General features: G+C 33.4%; 5 protein-coding genes across 8 annotated transcripts; 4 read left to right on the top strand and 1 right to left on the bottom strand.

Annotated features, from left to right (window-relative positions):
- Nucleotides 1-1,532: 1,532 nt before the first annotated feature.
- Nucleotides 1,533-4,318, top strand: LOC143636985 (protein LNK3-like). Of its 3 annotated transcripts, XM_077104454.1 has the most exons (6): nt 1,533-1,792; nt 2,685-3,051; nt 3,336-3,564; nt 3,658-3,726; nt 3,809-3,933; nt 4,113-4,318. In XM_077104454.1, the coding sequence occupies exons 2-6, from the start codon at nt 2,699-2,701 to the stop codon at nt 4,216-4,218; spliced, it is 882 nt and encodes a 293-aa protein (XP_076960569.1). In that variant the 5' UTR covers nt 1,533-1,792; nt 2,685-2,698; the 3' UTR covers nt 4,219-4,318. The 3 variants fall into 3 exon arrangements, with proteins under 3 accessions (XP_076960569.1, XP_076960570.1, XP_076960568.1); XM_077104455.1 differs by lacking the exon at nt 1,533-1,792 and having other exon boundaries at nt 2,436-3,051; nt 3,661-3,726; XM_077104453.1 differs by lacking the exon at nt 1,533-1,792 and having other exon boundaries at nt 2,436-3,051.
- A 3,343-nt stretch (nt 4,319-7,661) lies between these two features.
- On the top strand, nt 7,662-9,075 carry LOC143637030 (uncharacterized). Of its 2 annotated transcripts, XM_077104499.1 has the most exons (4): nt 7,662-7,744; nt 7,852-7,914; nt 8,064-8,204; nt 8,280-9,069. In XM_077104499.1, the coding sequence occupies exons 1-4, from the start codon at nt 7,700-7,702 to the stop codon at nt 8,985-8,987; spliced, it is 957 nt and encodes a 318-aa protein (XP_076960614.1). In that variant the 5' UTR covers nt 7,662-7,699; the 3' UTR covers nt 8,988-9,069. The 2 variants fall into 2 exon arrangements, with proteins under 2 accessions (XP_076960614.1, XP_076960613.1); XM_077104498.1 differs by having other exon boundaries at nt 8,064-9,075.
- On the top strand, nt 9,074-11,656 carry LOC143637029 (uncharacterized). The gene is made up of 3 exons (XM_077104496.1): nt 9,074-9,136; nt 9,936-10,009; nt 10,150-11,656. The coding sequence occupies exons 2-3, from the start codon at nt 9,950-9,952 to the stop codon at nt 11,572-11,574; spliced, it is 1,485 nt and encodes a 494-aa protein (XP_076960611.1). The 5' UTR covers nt 9,074-9,136; nt 9,936-9,949; the 3' UTR covers nt 11,575-11,656.
- A 1,124-nt stretch (nt 11,657-12,780) lies between these two features.
- LOC143636984 (nuclear transcription factor Y subunit A-7-like) lies at nt 12,781-15,481 on the bottom strand. Its single transcript, XM_077104452.1, has 5 exons — nt 15,353-15,481; nt 14,661-14,779; nt 14,369-14,470; nt 14,103-14,267; nt 12,781-13,158 (listed from the first exon to the last, which is right to left on the bottom strand). Exons 1-5 carry the CDS (start codon nt 15,378-15,380, stop codon nt 13,000-13,002), a joined length of 573 nt encoding a protein of 190 aa, XP_076960567.1. The 5' UTR covers nt 15,381-15,481; the 3' UTR covers nt 12,781-12,999.
- Nucleotides 15,482-16,606: 1,125 nt separating this feature from the next.
- On the top strand, nt 16,607-20,255 carry LOC143636983 (kxDL motif-containing protein LO9-177-like). The gene is made up of 4 exons (XM_077104450.1): nt 16,607-16,731; nt 16,814-16,966; nt 19,495-19,591; nt 20,232-20,255. Exons 1-4 carry the CDS (start codon nt 16,607-16,609, stop codon nt 20,238-20,240), a joined length of 384 nt encoding a protein of 127 aa, XP_076960565.1. The 3' UTR covers nt 20,241-20,255.
- Nucleotides 20,256-20,352: the final 97 nt, after the last annotated feature.

Here is a 20,352-nt window from a genome sequence, read left to right as displayed (position 1 = left end):
ACCAAGGTTATAAATACGAATGGGTGAAATAAGAGAAGCGGGAAAAAGAATCCTGGGCTGACGTCACAAAACTGTGACGCGTGGCACAACCAGTTACTTACATGTTAGGTATAGATTTAATCGACATTTATTAAAATCCTTAAAAGAACCTTTTCGCCTATGTACACACTTCATAATTTTCAAACCAAAGCTAAAAATTTTGTATATGCACTTCATAATTTTCAAACCAAAGCTAAAAATTTATATGTAACTCGCCTGATTTGAAGAGGAGGGGAGGCGAGCAGCATTGAAGGTTTGTGTAGGGATAGTGAGTTGTTCATGAAGAGCCATTTTGTTTCTAGGAGGTGCCCTTGGACCTCCTTTGTCTGTGTCATTCACATGTAGCCTTGGAAACATTGGCCCCATTGTTTTATCCTCATCTTTCCCTCTTTTCATTCTCACCCTCTTCAAAATTCAACCACAAAATCATATAACAAATAACAATAGCAATAATAATAACAAGGAAATTGGATTTTCATAATCCTTACTATGATCTATTGGCAGAGAATAATTCATATTTGCACTTCGACTAGTGATAATTCTAACTTTCGCTCTTGTTGCCAAGAGCAAAATCCTGATAACATCATAGATTTATACTTGATTTTCACTCGATTTCTCTCACAATAATGATTATGAACATACTAGCAAACATTAAATGTACATTGAGTGTAAAATCTATAACGATTATGCTACCGGGATTGCTCTTGACAACAAGAGTGAAAGCTAGAATTATTATTGATCAAAAAGTATGTATTATGAACTGGCGAACGACCAACATGTGATAATTTGAATTATTAAAATCCAATTTTCCTAATAATAATAAAAAGAAATCAACGTTGTTATCAATTTGTATATAACATATCAAATAATAATGGACCAACAATAAAATGATCACCAATCTTGATATCAATTAAACACAGCAATTCCACAAACTAATTAGGATTATACATACATACTTACAGAACAAACCCAATTGGGTAATAACAAGATTCCTCCATATTCAACTTCTGGGTTACCAAATTAAGAAACCCCAAATTGCGAATTGGGTTTTTTTTCTCTCTAAAAAAGCTTGTGAATTTGAATTCGAAAGCTTAAATGATGAAAGAATAAAGATGAATCTAAGTAACAGAAATTAATGATTCTGGAGGGTTGATATTATTTGGTCAGAATTGAATTAAGAACATGTATTTAGATATTGGCAGGGGTAGGCGATGGTAACTGAAGCTGGGTGGAATGGTGGAAGGAGGGTGTAATGCGAAATCTGATATTGATAAGAAGATAAGTTAGTAAAGTCTAACTTATGAAAACTTAAATTTTAAGCTTGTAAATAAGAAGTTATTGAAAAGGACTTTTGTAAATCTAAACACTTTTTTATAACTTATAACTTATATAAGTCATAAGAAGGTAAAATAAGGAATCCCAAACACCCCGACAGTGTTTTGTTGTGTATGATGATAATAATATAAAAGGAAAGAGAAAGAGGTGTGGTGGTGGGACCCATGAAAGCCAACGTGGATTAAGGAGGTCGCAGATTTAGATGGAGGCGTATTATTAACCACGAATTTCAGGACCACAATTTCCCACCACACAAATCAAATAAAAAAATCTTGTCTTCTTTCTCTTTCTCCAGTTTTTTTTCTTTGTAAACACACAACACAACACAATCCATCATCCCGCAAGTCCTGCAACCAACCAATTCAATTCAATTCTCACCGCCGCCTCTACAACCCCTTTGCTGGTTTATTATTTTCAGGTCAGCTTTCTTAATTTTCAAAGTTTTTTGCTTAAATCTGTTACCTTAATAATAATTTACCAAACACTTTTGAGTTTAATTAACTTATTTTCATCTGGGTTTCTTTTATTTTGGAACTTTATTGATTCTTTAATGTTTTGTGTTTATAACAAACCCTTTACTTATTTTGATCTGGGTTTATTTTTTTATTTTTAAAATTTTTTATTTTTTTATTTATTACTTAATTTTATCTTGGTTTCTTTTGTTTTGGAACTTTAATGATTTTTTTATCAATATTTTGTATTTTTACCAAACCCTTTTGAGTTTAATTACTTATTTTGATCTGGGTTTCTTTAATTTTGGAAGTTTAGTGATTCTTTTTTTTTTAATATTTTGATTAATTACTTATTTAGATCTGGGCTTCAATTTTGGAACTTTAGTGATTATTATTATTATTTTTTTAATAATTTGTATTTATACCGTACCCTTTTAATTTAATTCCTTATTTTGGAAGTTTAGTGATTCTTTTTTTTTTAATTTTAATTTAATTTTAATTTTAATATTTTGTGTTTTACTTTTTGATCTGGGGTTTATTAGATTTATTCTAATTTACAATTTTGCAAGTTAAATGTTTCTGCTCTGTTTTATATAATTAATGCTTGATAGATCCTCTGTTTTCACACTTTTTGGTTGCTTTGACTTTAATATCCTGCTTAATTTTGACTTTTTTAGCTTACAAATGACTAATTTTAGCTTGACCTTAGTGTTTGTAATCTAAATCACAAGGGCTTTCAAGATATGTTAATAGTTCTAAGGTTTACATATGATCCAATTTCAAAGATTTGACTTTTATGGTCAGTTGACTTTCTTCTTGACTTAAAATGTGATAATCTTGATGGGTTTTGTTATACAGTGATTATTATTACTATGGAGTGGTATTTCGGTAACGAAGTTGAAGATCTTGTGGTTCCAAAGAATTATGAACAACCACAAATGATATCATCACCAGAAAACTGGTTGCAATGGGGAATGACCGGTTTTGTTAACTCTCCGTTTCCGAAAAAGAACTTTAATTCAGGAGAAGAACTCGGATTTAACGGTGGCAAAAACTTTTACTCTTCAATTGACGAATCCAATAACGAAACATCAAAATCTAACAATTCAAGCATGACTCAGGAGTTGTACAACAATGGCGGGTCCCTTTTGTGGAATAACGAAGCGGATTATCGACAATTTGCGGAGGAAGAAGCCAGAATCAATCATATGAATGACATTTTCTTGTACATGCTCAACTTTTGGGATTAAGATTCTTGATTTAATGTCGTATTACATGTCTCACTAATTAATTAAAGAAGAGGTTGGAGTGACAATGCTCACTCTTTTGGATGGTAAGAAAGTAATCGGTTCCGATGAAGTCTTTTTTGACTCTAATCCGATCCATTTTCTGTAATACGAAAATATTATTTTCAAAACGCACATCCAAACACCCCTTAAAAACAATATGTTGAATAAATGGTTTTTAAAATTTGCATTCTTATGGTGTGATTTTGGGTACGTTTTACAGTGGTTCATTCCTTGAAGAGGATCCAACTAAAGACTCAACCGAGCCTCATGACAATACAATTCTAGGTAATGATGCTAACAACATCTTTGAGAGCGAAATGATGAATTCGCAATATGTTGGAAGCCATGGGCAAAGCTTTGGAAGCTCGAAATACCTCAAAACACATGCGTTTTCTCCATCAACCGATTGGGTAAATGGTGAAATTTCAACAAATAATCAAATGCCAAAGGTGAGAAAAAGTTTATATTTTTAATTAAATTGTAGTTAAAGTCTGTACTAATCGGTATTCTGTATCTCATGTTTGTTTCTTTGTTTTTGTTAGCAGCAATATACAAGCAATGAGAACATGGAAGAATTAGTATTGAATGATCTTGAAAGGGTGACTGCACAGGTGATACTTACATGGGCATTATTGGAAATTTCAAATTTTGTGTGAACTTGTCAACATGCTTAATAAAGTGTTTTCTTAGCAGTTCACGGACAAAACTCGACTTTGCTTCCGAGATGCTTTCTACCGACTTGCAGAAAGCTCAAAACAATCAACCAACTCATGTGGAGATGGAGAATCTATGACAACTTGTATTGATGATACATTGAGGTGCGTATAGCGTTTTGTTCTTTTCAAATGTTTAATAATTATTTTTTATTATATTAATGTTCTTCTAGTGTAGTTTTTATATGTATATATTTACAAACAAATCGATTATGCTAACAGAAAAACATAGTCCAAATCGACTGGTTCATAGTTACTAATATTATCTTGGTTTGTGCATTCAGCGCTGGAGGACGAGAATCAAAAACAAATGTTATCGATAGAGCGGTAGCCAGTCTCGTGTTTCACAAAAACGAGTACTATGATGATGCACAACCAACTGCTTATTAAGTTAAATTAGTTTTGCAGATATATAATGTATGTATATATGTTGCACTTAGGTAACTAGGTACATATGTTTACATCATCCAATTTTACATGATGTTGTTTACATCATTAGGGAGATATTAGTTCGGGTTTTTAACCTCCCGTGTTGTTGGTTGTTACTAAGTATGAGTAGTTTGTTACAAAGTTTGAGTTGAGTGATATGACAATAGAAGACCGGGAAGTGAGTAATATAATGTATAACTTGTTTGTTAAATTGGTTGTGATCGGATTAACTCGTTTAATAAAGAGTTATACTAGACAACATAGAACCTAATTATTTTCATCTAATATATCAGTAATCGTCACTCATACTTTGACATGAGTTGGTTAATGTGGTCGCTTCGAATAGAATTGTGTGGCACACAGTTTCTAGAGCTCTTACAAAACTAGTCTAGTGTTCCAGGAGCATAGTGTACTCGAAAATGATGCATTGGCCATGCTAGAAAGAGTATTGTGTGTAGTGCGATGATCTCTACATAAACTGGTTTTATTTCAAGGTAGTGCGCCTGCTAACAACTAAAAGACTATGTATGTTTCACGAAGGAGGGTTCAAAGGTAACACATACTTCACTGTTATAATTGTATCTTGACACTTGTATGTATTGATCGATCTTCATTCACATGGGGGTTGTTGAAAATAGTGAAAATGGAAAGTTTGCTTCCCTTTATGCTTCCTTGCGACACTAGTCCTTAAATTCTCATAATCAAAGGTCTCATATACGTCCATGTCAGGATTTAACCGATCTCCATCCTTATTGTCATATGTGCTTTCATCCACATCATAATCAAAACCACATTTATATAGCCTCATGTTAACTCCTACATTATCCAAAGCATTTCAAATTCTATTACGTAATTACTAATTAGTATCAGAATCAACACTACCATCTGATTCGTTATCTTCTATTCTTCATAATTATTTTCTTCATCAGCTTTTCCATCATCAATACCACACAATTCATCCTCACCCTTAGTTTGACTGGAGTCTTTGTATGGAACCTTTTTATAACTTACAAAAACTTCTTTCAAGCACCCTTTATAAAATTTATCAACCTCAACATAGTCAACAAAGCTTATTTTATCACCATCATAACTCAATTTCGGATTATTTATGAACTCGCCTCCATGGAACAATTTTATGGTAAGCATCGTGTTACTATCCTGTAAATATGTGAGAGATATTTGAAAATTATATGGTATGGTTATGAGTGGTTCTATGTAAAAGAGAGAGGAAATGTTATATGCAAAAATAAGTTAAATTTGGAGTTTTACTATTCATATCGTTTTAAAATATTTTCTGAAAGTGCTTGTAAGTGACAAAGAGGGAAAATATAATAATAAAGGTATAAAAAGTACTCCCTTTGTCCCTTTTAAGCTTCATGGTTTAAAAAACATGAAGTTCAAGGTATATTGGTATATTGAATTATTACTTTTATTGCTTACCAAATGACAATAATTCTATTGGAAATTGGGTACACCAATATTGTTTATTAATGTTAGTTGTGTGTGTTTAAATGTAAACTTGAAAATTGGCTAATAAATTTCGAAAGTGGACATTTGTAATTAGACAAACAAAAAAGGAAATATAGACACTTTTAATGAGACGAATGGAGTAATATTTAAGTGAATATGAGAGATAATGCAGTGTTTTTTTAGTGCAATTATATGATATATGAATATATGGTATGAAATTGGCTCATAATGCTTTGAGTACCATTAATCAATCAATAACACTAATAATTTGAAAAAATTTGGTATCCAATTAATTAAAACCACTGCTTACCGTAAAGATCATTCGGCTCAAAATACTCACTTTCAAGCCGTATGCTATAAGAACCAATCACCATATCCACTTCAAATGCACTAAACGAGCTCAAACTGAATCTCAATTGAAGAGTTAAAGGTAAAAATTACAAGGAGACAGAGAGGACTAGAAGCCAGTGACTTAATTTTCACCTACGTCCTAAGTTTCATCGAGGGGTTCAAATGTATAAGGGGGTTTGCGTGCAAAATGACCATATTGCCCTTGTCGTCGACTGGTCAACCACGAGGATGCAAATCAACCAGTTTGAGAATTAGACCCTTACAAACAAAAACAAAAAAAAGGAGGCAAATCATAATTTTTTGTTAATATAATAATATAAAGAGAAAATTACTGTTTTCATCCCTGTAGTTTCGGGGTGGAGGCATAATGAGTCCTCAAAAGAAATTTTGAACTGGTTGAGTTCCTGTGGCTTCAAAAATAAACTATTTGAGTCCCTGTTGTTACTTAATTATGTTAGCTTCAAGGGTAGATTCGACATTTCACTTATATATATATATATACATTGTCACTCTGAGTCCTTGAACTTTCATAACTGATCACCTTGAGTCCCTTCACCTTTTAACAAAAATAAATAAACTTGACCAATTTTTTTTAACAAAAACTAACAAACCGAACCACCTTTTCAACAAAAATTAACGAACCAAACTAATTTTTAATGAAAATAAACAGACCAACCTAATTTTTTAAGCAAACTAAACGAACCAAACCACTTTTTTCAACAAGTAATTCATTTCGTTTAACAAAAATAAACGAATCAAGTTCCTTTTTTAACAAAAATTAGCGACCCACACTTGTTTTTATAACAAAAATAAATGAATCAAACTATTTTTCTAACAAAAATAACGAACCAAAATTGTTTTTTAACAAAAATAAACAAACCAAACTTTTTTTTAACAAAAACAAACAAACTAAACTTATCTTTTAATAAAAATATTGTCGTAGCTTGTGCTAAGGTGGAGTGCGATTTGATTGCTTATTTTAGAAGTAGTTACGTTCGTTTATTTTAGTAAAAGAATAGTTCGTTATTTTCGCTAAAAAGGTAGTTCGATCGTTTATTTATGTTAAAAAAGTAGCCTGGTTAGCTTATCTTTATCAAAAAGTAGTTGATTCGTTTATTTAAAAAAAAAATAGTTCGGTTCATATTTTTGTTAAAAAAAGTCTGGTTCGTTATTTTTTTTAAAAAAATAGTTCAGTTCGTTTATTTTTGTTAAAAAAGGTTCCGTTTTCTTATTTTTGTTAATAAAAAGGTTCGGTTTATTTATTTTTGGTTGTTTATGATTTGGTTAGTTGATTATGGCTTGATTGGTTATAGTTTGGAGGTTAATTATGTAATTTGGGGAAAATTTTTAAAGAGGGACTAAAATTGAGCAATCACTTAACCATAAGGACTCATATAGATTATAAAAAAGGGTAAACTAGTAATTCCATATTTGACAGGAACTCAAGTGATTCATTTTTGAAACTACAGGGAACCAAACAATTTAAATTTGTTTTTGAGGACTCATTATGACTTCTTCTTAAAACCACATGACACAAGCAGTAATTTTCTCTAATATGAACCTTTTCCGATAAAACTAGTGTATATACTCACTCAAAGTATTGGCGCCAAGGAGTGGAGCAATGAAGGGAAGCTTATCAGGGTTTCATCCTCCTCACTTCTCAGAGGTATGTATGCATTGGTTGTGTTATAGGTAGCTGCTTATAATAATAATAATAAGATTGTAAGTTTATTTATTAGGTTTGATATATGATAATATTTACATTACATACAGGAAGAGGCATGGCTCCCTGCCTGGCTTCATCCTTGTAATCAACCAACTTCTACTCCTTCTCAGGTATTAAAAACAACATAATTAATTAATTAAAAACATAAACTTTACAGTATTTGAATCAGTCTATTAGGGTTTCTTGATGCTCTTGCACTTCCAATTGGTTGGATAGATGCTCTAACCTTTAAATGAATTCTTCTTATTAATATTATTAGGATATCGGTCACCTTCAAGAAAACATTGTTCCTACACAAAATGGGAATTTGTCGAATGACAGTACGTGTAAGAGCCTCCACTTATTCTTATCCGGCGATGACGACAATTCGCCAATGAGTTTTCCTTCATCTTCTACCAATGTAAGCTTTCCTACTCGTCAGATATATAATAAAACTGCAACCTTTTTATCTGTCGAGTTTTTATTTTACTTTCAGCATCAAGTTCAATATCGTCCTCGTCTGTCATCAACCGAAGAATCTCAGTATTCACTCAATCCAACTTTGAGTAAATCCAAAGGTATCCCAGATGAGGGCAAATTAATAATTACACACCCCAAATCTTCAACCTTTAAGGAGCAAACCGAGGCAAACGCTAAAGTAGATGCCACGTGTCAAGAAACTGACATCAGCGATGCGATTGAACTAGCTGTTGCAGCATCAGAAGCGTTAACAATACACAAGGTATTAAAAGATGAGCTTATTATTCCATCATCTGTACTCGAGGCTGCAGTACGCTTAAAACAGGCCCGTTTGGAGAATTCCAGAGAGAATCTTGGTAACTCGCTTGAGGAAAGCGGTGAGGTTGACTTTGACTTTTTTTCAGATTTGGATTACTTGACCATGGCGGATGCATATGAAGATGTAGGGTTAACTGTTGCAAACCATGGTGACCCGAGTGCTTATTGTTCCGTATCTCATGTAAATGATACTTTCGGTTCTGAAAATTATACATCTAATGCCAAACACGAGGGGAATATATTATCAAAGGGCTTTGTATTGGAATCTTGTGAACATGTTACACGCAAGGAACGTGTTGATTATGAATCATTAGGTGCGGGGAACGCTGATCTGGCATGTGATGTTGATCCTGTGTTTAACTGTTCGGTTGAGCAAGCTGATTTTTGTGCAACAGAGGCGAGTTAACGATTCTCAAGCAAATTTAGTTCTCTATATCAACTTAGATATTAATAAAAAAAATATATAAATCATTTATGATGATTTGCAGGCTGGCTTGCAGAAAGAGGGTTTTTCAATTGAGGATATCACATCTCAAACCATTTTAAGATCTAATGGTAGTATGTCGCCTTTTTGCATTTTTTTAATATGTGTACGAGTTTATTGATTCTGTTATGTATATACATATATAATTATTTTTATATATTTTTATGATTATGATCTTATATAGAAGTAATATATATTTTATTTAGTTATTTTTGTCATAGTTATTATGTAATATATTCATTATATTAAATAAAAGTTATTATATTTATACGAATAAAGGGCTAATTTAGGCTCGCAAGGCTAGCCAAACTCAGTTTGAGCTATTAGCGAGCCAATCTCTAGTAGCTCACAATAGGGGTCTGCGTGGGTCGGTTTGGTCGGTTTTTGGCTCAAACTGAAACCAAAATTTTGGTTTTTGAGTTTTTGAAAACCGTTTAGTTTTGGTTTTCCCAGTTTTTCAGTTTTGCCATTTGGGCTTGCAATTCATGGGTCAAAAAATTGGCCCAAAGTAATGACTTTATTGATTAATATAAATTACTTAACATTCAAAATAGAAAATGAAAATCCATAAAGTCATTTCGACTCGGTTGCTTCGGCTTTGGTTACATGCAAAACCGAGTCTGCAGAAAATTCGATTTTTACGAAAACATAAAACTAAACCTTGGTTTTTGTGTGGGTTCGGTTATTTTGGTTTGGTTTTTTCGGTTTCGGGTCCGTGTTTTCTGTTTCATGCACACCCCTAGCTCATGAGGGGCTCGGCTCGTTTACACCCTAGTTGGTGCTTACTCTGTAAATTATCTTTTCATGTCTGTCTATGGATTTGTGTAGAATTATTAATAAATTTGTTTTCACTTTTCTGTTCTTTTATAGAACGACTAGATAAGATGACAAGTTTGGTTCCAGATAGATTTCAAAGCCGCTGGTTTGGTGGTTGGACATTGAAGGTGAGCATTGTTCCGGGAAATTCCGAAACTGCCCTCCACTAACTTGTTTAGCCTTAACATATTCTGAATTATTCTTTTTGAAATCATATCTCGGTTCACAAACCGTACTAATCGATATCATTTTCGCTTCTTGTTTCCAGAATGAAGAAAGCATTCCCGCAGTTGCAAATGATAAACATAAACGAACTACTAATGAGCAATTTGCTAATGAAACGAGTTCTCTCTCAGAATCTGCTGATATTGCTCCCGACATGAGTTCCTGCGTACAGATCAGACAAGATAAAGACACAACCGTCTCTCAATCAAGTGTAGTTCTTCAGCATGCATACGAGTATACTGATAATGACGAGAATTTGATTCCTGGTGACGTGGCACTTTCTCCCAATGTCTCCCCTATGGACCTTATGTGTTCTGTTGTTCCTTGCAGCTATGCTTCTGATAGTGTCGCATCTCAGAACACCGAACACCAGGAAAATCACAACCACCATCCGGGCCCCACGGTTCAACCGAATCTGGATAATTTAGAACTTAATCGTGAGAGTTCACCCACTATACACAGACAGGTGACATCCCTTAAAGCTTACAGCATGCTTTATCCTACATGCGCTCCTTATTTAGACAAAGAACATACGCGTGTCGAATCATCATCATTTAAACATAATCAGACTGCAGAAGAAGATACTGCGTTGACTGGTCAACACGAGAAGGAGACCACCATGGTTTCCCAAAAGGTAGAATCTATAGTTCCGAGACGAAAACGTGTCCGTTTTTCAGAAACCGAAATTTGTTATCGACAAGTAAAAAAGTTCCAAAAAGCACCACAAACGCGACTCAAAGATCCTTCAGTTGCAGGTAGAATTTGCAGACGGGTAACAAGAAGCAAATTTAAACCTCGGGAAGTTAAAAAAACCAACAAGACATTACTGCAAGATCTAAAGTTTCTACTAACGGGATTTTCGGTTAAGAAACATAAACAGATCAAGAATTTAATTCAAGAAAATGGCGGAATAGTTTTTGATGATATTCCTTCAATATCCAGAAAAAAGAAAAGCTCAAAACATCCACTTATTTTGTGTCCCAAAAAGCTGCTAACAACCAAGTTCTTGTATGGATGTGCAATAAATGCTAGTATTCTCAAAATAACATGGTTGTTTGATTCAGTTGATGAAGGTTTGATCTTACCACATAAGAAGTACACGGTTTTAAACGATCATGCAACCGGTAACCATCTTATTTTTGAGGATATTGCCATCATGCTTCATGGGAAACAAGATTTCTGCAGTAAAATGGGAAAGGTTGTAAAGCATGGAGGCGGGTCGGTTTTTAAAACGTTTCATTGGTTGGTTAAGAGTCTTGATTCTAAGAAGGTGTCGGTGGGGGTTATTGTTGTGGACGACGAAAATGGTATTTCGCGTCAGTTGAAACAATGCGCCTTAGAGCAAAAGATATCTGTGATGCCTTATAGTTGGATTATAAACAGCTTATATGCAGGAAGATTGCTTCCTTCACCACAACTTAAACTTCCAGACCAACTGGTTCAAGTGGAAATGAGTGAGGAAATATGAATCTTTGTACACTTGACTATTAATTGATGTTGTTGTTAATTCGAGGATTGATTATGTAATTTGATTTTAATATAAGGGTGATTATTAAAAAAGTTCAAATTCGAGAAAAACAGGAGCAAAAACTCTTTTTATTACAACCGAATATCCATATATGTGTTTACATTATACACTGGTATGTTCGAGAAATCCTAAAGTCCATAAACAACTAGGCTAAGCCAAACATTCGACTGCATTTATAACACTATTGACATTTTGTATTATACACTCAAAATTATACTACTTGATAACGCTGGCTCGGTTTTTCATTATACTTAATAAAACTTAAGAAAACTTGGTGAGACAAAACTTAGTTTAAGGGAAAAATAAAATAACGTGAATACTACTCGTTGATTTTACATATACCTCTCAGTCTATGGAATCCAATCTTTTAATATAAGTACTTGATCTTTGATGTAGGTTTCTCTGTTTAGGACGATGCTAGATACATTGTCTTCATAGTTCATACGATACAATTGGGCTTCTTTGAATCAACTCGAGTCCACATTGTTCTTAAATATGTTGAAATCATTGACTTCAAGAAGTAAAATCGTATTCGGACTATGAACGAGCCTTAGTCTGATAGATATCCAACATCATAATAACCTGGGATGTCATCTCTCAAGGAACAAACCATGTCTCAAGTCCCTTAAAAAGTTAAAAGACACCAACTTATCATTTTATGAAGTTGATTATGTTGCCTCGTTAAAAGACTTGCTACGAAATTCCAGTGGGATAAAACAGTAGTTATGAGAAAAAGGGTGCAACACGTAATATACACAATTAACAACATGCTTCAAGCTGATGTTAAACGACACGTCAGGTCCAATAAGATGCTAACATGAGTAAAGCATGAAAGAAAACTCTCTTTATTCCAACTGAATATCAATACATATTACATACATTGCATCATAACTGCATCTATGACAAAGTTTATAAACTTATGACAGGATTCTTTAGTTGTTTTCTTTTGACTGGTTTATCTTTCTTTCGATTGGGTCCAAACAGCTAGCCCGGTTCCAGTCCACCTGGGTTTTTGAAGGCCCGCCCGGTTAATTTATACCCTGGTTAGCCGCTCGTAACTGATCCACGATCAATGGCATTGATAAACACAGCCATTGTACTCATTCAACGATTTAACTGGACAACTTTGATAACACGACCAACAAGTTAAGAATAAGTACTCGTTTATAATTTGGCGATTTTATAATGATAACACTTGAACCACTAACCAAACCGTATAAAAACTTTCACAACAAACAGGGTTTTAACCGTCAAAAGGAAGTACACAACTGATTCCGAACATGAACTAAAACTTTTATAGAATATAGACATCATGAAATGAAACAACCTCGGCTGCACCAGCTACTGCAGATCATCTCTCCTTTTCTAGGTTTTATCTGAGCTAACATTGATATTATTCACCTGCGACTGTGACTCGGGATTTTCATCTTCCTTTTGTTGCTTATCTTTTTTCTCGAACCGACCACCACACCCTCTGCTTCTTCTCAATGCATGCAAATGTCGTGACTCGTGCAAATATGGCTTCTACAATTTCACAAATATTCAGTAAGTCCCACAAACTAAATGGCCAGACTTCATGTGTGTTGTGTTTGGTTTAAATTCAGAATGTCCAAAAATGGATTTTAACGAATTAATGCAGTTCTCTTAAAATTTTTAATACATTTAAGCATACATAAAACTAATGTAGATCTGACCATAAGATGTGGCAATTTTGACCCAATTTCATATAAATGGGACAAATTTTATCACGGACTAAACTATAATTAATGTAAAATTAAGAAACAAATCAATCGGGTTGAAAGTCACCGATAATGTAAGTTCATTAAAAACAGCGACTAATATTGCAAAAAATATACTAGTTGAAATCATATTGAGCACACTTAAGTATTTATTAATAAACTCGGAAGAAACAGAAAAAAACTTGTCCACACTCCACGTCAACCGTCAATTCAATCCTAATCTGTTTTGAAACCTAGAAAAGACACACAGTGTTAAACCTGATGGCCAAATGTTGTATGTCTCCATAAACCATGGTTTAATCGATATCAGCTACACAAGGAATGGTCTAACCAATAAACTGCTTTAGACCCAATGACACCAACCAACCACACATGGGCTCTAGAGTGTCAAATATGAAACCGTAATCCTAATGGGCCTAACCCTAACGGCGGCTAACCTTAATATATTCTAACATTTATTAACGTTTAAGTTGAAACTGTCATTAACTGGTATGTATAACTGGTCTCGTTTCCATCTGATGAATTGTGGTTTTTGTCACTTTTTGACAAATATGCCACAGTTATCATTTGTAGTTATATAATAGGATGCAGGTTAATTGGACAGAATCATTGACAGATACAGTCTGATCTGCGCAGTCTGCGCAGATATTTGAGCCGAATTCTCTACTTATAACTTGTACTTTTGTAAACCTTAATTTAGCTAAAAGATCTTAGATGCAAAAGTGGTACCTTTCGAGATTCGTGAGCTTTTTTTACAGATTCAGCTTTTGCACGACACTGTCTGCGCCTCAAGATGCCATGATATTGTTTAGCATTCACAAATACAGGCTCTTCAACTGTATCTGACAACGGCAAAGGAACACCAACACCACCTCCCATCAACTGAACATGTACCTGATAAAAAAATCTATTTTTAGAACAACCAACATTTGTTCGATTGGGTTCAAATTTGATCACTAACGGGTCAAAAGCAGGAGGTAGTATAATAATAATACCATAGGTTGCATCGGATAGGGGTTAGTTGGATATGGCTGTGTTTCATATGGAGTGAACAGACTCCTGTAGTAAGGATCCGGATAAGGATAAGCTGCTAGTCCCTGATATCATACATAAACTATTAGCTTACACAACACGAGGTTCAAGTTTCAAATCAATAAAACACTTAACTATTTCTGTTCTTTTAACCTTGTAAACCATATTTTTCGTAATAATCTCAACATCATTGTTTTACAAAAAGAATTTGAAGGTAAATAAACAAAGAAGGATTCAGCAACTTGAAAGGGATACCAAAGTTGGATACTGGAAGTTTGAAGGATGAGAAATGGCATCTGCAGTTGCAGTTGCAGTTGGTGAAGATTGATCCTGACCATCCATTTGGCTTTGCCCCATCTCACTTTGACTACTATCTGTTTGATCACCAAACAGTCAGTTAATATTGTCAAAACACTACATAATTACCTATGCAGTTAATGCGAAAAAATATCGGATGTCGGTCAAGGGCCGATATTTGAGATATCGGTAATTTTAATATCATGCAAAATTTATATATATAAAGCAATTTAACCCTAAGAATTCAGTATACTCTCAGTCTCCTACCATTAACAAATTAACCTTTTGCAAATTACAAAATTCACTAACAATTGTAGCAGCAAGTAGGAACTGATTAAGACTTAAAACACAAACAAAAATTGAGAATGAAGATTTAAATAACTGGTATCGGGAAAATCGGTGATATATTGATCAATATTGTCGATAATATCAGGACCGATATTATAACCTATATTTTGCAACGATATTTTACCAAGGGACCGATAACCGATATATCCTACTGCATAGACTCACTCGCCAAGATTAATACTAAAAATTAATATTAATCTATTGTACTAATGATATTTATGAGTGATGAAAAGCTTATGAATGAGAAGATAAATTTAATTGGAAACAATAAGACATACATACATACATACATACATACATACCAGAGATCTCAGGAGCAGAAGTGGACATGAGATTTGATTTAATTTAATGAAGTTGGATCTGGAAGCACAAGTCAAGTCAAATCATCATTAGATTATGAACCCAAAAACCCCCAATCCATTTCAAAAAGAAGACGTAGGTCTGATACAAATACGAAAGTAACTAACTAAAACTAGCTAGGGTTTCAATTGGGAAAGAAGGAAGCATACCTGGTCTGGTTCAAGGAAGAATATTTAATTGAATTGAATGTTGGTTTTGGTGGTGCTCCTTCTCCCAAAATGTTCTCTATCGTCAACGACTTTCACGTCACAACGCCTTTCTTTACTTTACTTTACTTATATTATTCATAATCAATCTACGAAGCTGTTTGATATAACACGTGTTATGTTACGTTATGATATGATAAGTTAAGTTACTCTTTGTTTTAATTAGGTTTGTTCTTGGGTTAGAAGGAAATTAGAGGAAAAAAAATGATAACTATGTTAAAAAACCGTTATCCTCAGTAATTATCCTATTTTTAGAAGGATAACTTATTGGGAAAATACATTAATTTAATCCTTCCTAATTTCTCATACTCATTTCCTTTCTATCCTAAAAAAAACCTCAATAACACCCATTCTTTAACTATTCTTAGTTTTCCTTTCCTTTCCCTCATTTAAAAAAACTCAAGAACAGGGCGTAAGTGACTTAACGGTTCTGACCACATGTGATTGAATAACGAGGTAAATTATTTATTTTAACGTCATTTTGAAGTTTAGTGAGGAACAAGTTTGCTGATCGATTTAAATGTGTTTGCTGGTAAAGTAATAATGCTTACTGATTCGGAGAAAACCTTTTAATAAAATTATTAAAAGACTACCAAACAACTCAACAAGTATGGACATTATATTATGTCATATCATACATGTCGTATGGTATGACGAAAGGTAAACATGTGTGTCATGTGAGCATGTGACTTCAACATATATGCGATATTCCATGAGTTGTAATAAGAAAGTTTAGTTCTAAAAATCGAACCGAATGTTACAAATGAATAACTTGAATAAGGTGTTTAATTTTTTAACAATGTTTTATAAAAATATTGGTTAACACAATAAAAATAATTTTAAAATTATTTAACTCAGTAATAAACTTTTTTGTTTTAAGATTATTATTGTTTTTAATTTTTTTCTAACCGAAAAGGATCTAACGGATACACCTAAAATTGTTCTTTTATTAAGGGGATAAGTATAGAATCAGATGAACACAATCGATCGATGGAGAAAGAAGCAGCAGCAGCAGCAGAAGCGATTACAGCAACATCGGAAGAGGTATCACATGAGTTCAAAACCCTAATCGATCAACACCATTTGGATTCATTGAATCAGTTGCAGCATACCATGTACGATCTTATATTATATTCATTTCCAATCAATAGTCTTTTGTTTGTAACCCTAGCTAGGTTATTTATTACAAAATTGCAGATTAGGGCGTTTGCAGGATAGTAATGCAGTCCTTTCTCATTTTAACGACTACTCCGAACACTGTTTTGCTGAGGTTTCCACTAATCTCTCTGCCAATACTCGCCTTTTGAAGTCCATGAAATCAGACCTTGATTACATCTTCCAAAAGTTGAGGTGATATGTTAAATTAAACCACCATTTGCATAATATTCGTAGATCAATACAAATCTTATTCGGTAATTAGTTTGAAAAATCACAAAAACTCGGGTCATTAAGTCGCGCACCGAGATTTTTATTTATTGAAACAAAATAAGATGTCGTCCACAAAATAAAGAATATACAAGGAAGAAAATTTAGTAAATTCTAGATTTTTCTAATAATTAAGCATAGACTTGTAGCAAATACGGACTTGGTCGGGTACACCACAAATGGATCACACTGTGCCATCAATAGCATACTTTGAACAAAGTCTTTTTTCTAAATAGATATTTTTTTTGCTATTGGTGGTAAAATGAGCATGTTAATACGACGTTTGGACAAAAAATGATATCTTTTTGGTACATGAAGCAACGAGTAGGGGTGGGTTGAATACTTAAGAAATGTTACTTGTTCAAAGTTTAATAGCTAATGTGTTAATATGATTACAGAGCCTACCTCAGTGCATTTAATGCTTTTAAGGTGTTTTAAGAAGTAGCTTTCCAACGAGGTTCAGGCCACCGGGCTAGATAACTAAGATACGAGCCTCTTTAACATTAATTTCACAGCTGTAAAGGTGTGTAACATCACATCTGTAACAGGTCAAAATCACCATCTATGCTATCAATATCGGTGCTATAGCGGTTAGCGGTCCTTCAGTAAAATAGCGGTCCAAATATCAGTTCCGCTATTTGCGGCGATATTTACCGCTATTTGACTACCGATATATCGGTTAAATCGGCGAGTTTATCAGTAAAATATTTTTGACCCAAATTTGTTAAAACTTTTTGGCCCAAACCCTTACCTTTTTTGGCTCACAGCCAAATTCCATTTGATTTAACCCTAAGCCCTATATCTGATTATTATTGAACGGCTTTAAACATCGACAATCAACTTCCTATTTCTTCTCCAATCTCCAGCCACTCCAGCTGATGCTCATAAGCCCTATATTGTTATTTTGTGTTTTGAACTGTTGACTTTTATGATTTTGGTATTAAGACTTAAGTATTAATATTAGATAAATTTTGGTGTTATACATATATATATATACACACACACCGCTATCCCACCGCAATAACCGATATCTCGGATATCGGTCATTAACCGATTTCCGCTATTTTTTGGCATTAACTGCATAGATCACCATTTTGACATGTTAGAGATGTGATTGTGCAACCCGTTACCGATATCTTATTTATTTGCATTTGATTACTTGGTGGCATAAACCTTGTCGGAAGCTACTTCCTAAAACACCTTGTATAGAATATAGAAAAATGCATCGTTATTGTTTTCATATAGATTTCGTGATCATATTAACACATTAGTTATTCAAAATGGATGAGTAATGTTTTCCAACTCATCCAACCTGACCCGATTCAATTCTTCATGCACTAAAATGATATATCAGTTAGTCCAAAACCGTATAAACATGCTCATTTTAACACCACTACTAAAATTTGATAATTCGGTAAATGATTTTGTTCGTAGTATCATATTGATGGGAGGGATTCAACCGGATATGCTGGTATTATGTGGTCCTTTTTTTGGTGTTCATGACGATGTTTGTATTTTGTTACAGGTTTATACTTATTTAAAATAATCTAAAATTTATAATATTTATACCATTTTTCTTATTTTTACATTTTTTTATATTGTGGGTCACATCTTATATTGTTTCACACTTGGCAAGAGAGACCGGTTTATGGGAGAATTGATGTTGATGGATGCATTGTGTGCGTGTAGAAGTTAGTAAGAGAGATCAAGAAACGAAAAGGGGAAATCTTGGTTAATAACTCGTGTTACTGAATACAAATTAATTACTGAATATTCTTCTACCAATCTAAATTGTGAAAGGTAAAACAGTGGTCACATGGTAGACACCTTGTAGCATTAGCATATGCCCAACGATCTACGTTTACCTGATTAATGGTAGTAGGTGTAGCTTCCTTATAATGTTTTGACAAAATGTGGCATCCAACCTTAATTTTATTTTTCTCATACAAGTATAATTTTCCTAGGAGATTGGCAGGAAACACTTAAAAGCAACGTTCCAGATGATTTAGATACTTATTTTAGAGCAAAGAGAGTACATAAATGTGTTCAGATTCAGAAGTATGATGCATTTAGCTGTCATGAAAGTATCATAATATGAATGCAAAACATATAATCGAACACAAAATTTCTTTTTTGGGAATGACTAAAAACTTCCCTACTTGAGAAGAACATGAAGTTTAGGCGGGCCTATTGTGATTAGTATTGTTTCTTTAATCATAATTAACACCTTGGTGCTCTTTAGAAAAAGAAACAAAAAGTGTTGCGAGTTAACCCAACCAAACTCGGAACAGTATGAAATTACTCCCGTCAACTCGAAACTATTATGACCCATTTACCCCTTGTGTAATGAGTTACATGAAAGCTGACTTTGAAACCATATGATGCTGATTTTATTTGACAAGAGTTAAATTTTACTTTGCATATTGATTAAAAAAATGTTGGTTTTGTTTCAGGAGTATAAAAGCAAAGATCAAAGCTACATATCCTGATGCATTCCCAGATAATATAACACTAGAATCACTCGACCGAAGGCCAGATCTCAACGAAACTGTATGATGCTCTGTTAACATTATTTTTATATTTATTGATTACATGAGAATAACAAGTTCACAGAATGTGTTAGTTAAAATGGATCACTTTTTTTGTGTTTTTCTTTCTTGGATTTAATGTTTGTAATATGATTGGAAAGAATTAGGGAATAGTATGCCCAAGTATTAACTTAGGTTATAATAGTGGTTTCATTTTTTACCAAAAACATTTTTGATGAAAAAATGCCTAGTTTGGAATGAAACATGTCACTGCCTTGGAAATATATTTTGAGTGGCTTTGACTTGTTTGACATGGTTTTATTATAGCAAATCTTTCTAAAGTGTACCCATTTAATTTGTTTGTAATTCAAGTTGATTTTTTTTAACATCAAGACAGAAGGCAAATGGGCAACAAGTTGCGCCGCTAGTCTTTTTTGAATTGTAAAACTCAAATCTTTTAAAAACTAGGAGTCATAACATGTATGCATCATGTTGATATGTTTTTATTTTAGCTCACTTTTTAAAATGTATCCAAATTGATCCAATTTTCCCATACAAACAAAACATACATAATACAACTCGCTCATAGCATAGCTATTTTTTCATAAATGAATATAATTTGCTTGTCAGTTATCTGATGTATGCATCATGTTGATTTGCAGCTTTCATGACACCAAGCTTTGGATAACAAAACATTGGAAAGAACAGAACATGCCCGTCCATCCTGAGATTCTTACAGATTCTATTTTCGCATACGTCTGATCATTTTCGTTCACACTAGTC

The sequence above is a fragment of the Bidens hawaiensis genome, unplaced genomic scaffold, assembly GCF_021521415.1.
Source record: "Bidens hawaiensis isolate Kalapana, Puna unplaced genomic scaffold, B.hawaiensis_p1.1 tig00008096_1, whole genome shotgun sequence".
NCBI classification, from domain to species: domain Eukaryota; kingdom Viridiplantae; phylum Streptophyta; class Magnoliopsida; order Asterales; family Asteraceae; genus Bidens; species Bidens hawaiensis.
This window is presented reverse-complemented; position numbering and strand designations above follow the sequence as displayed.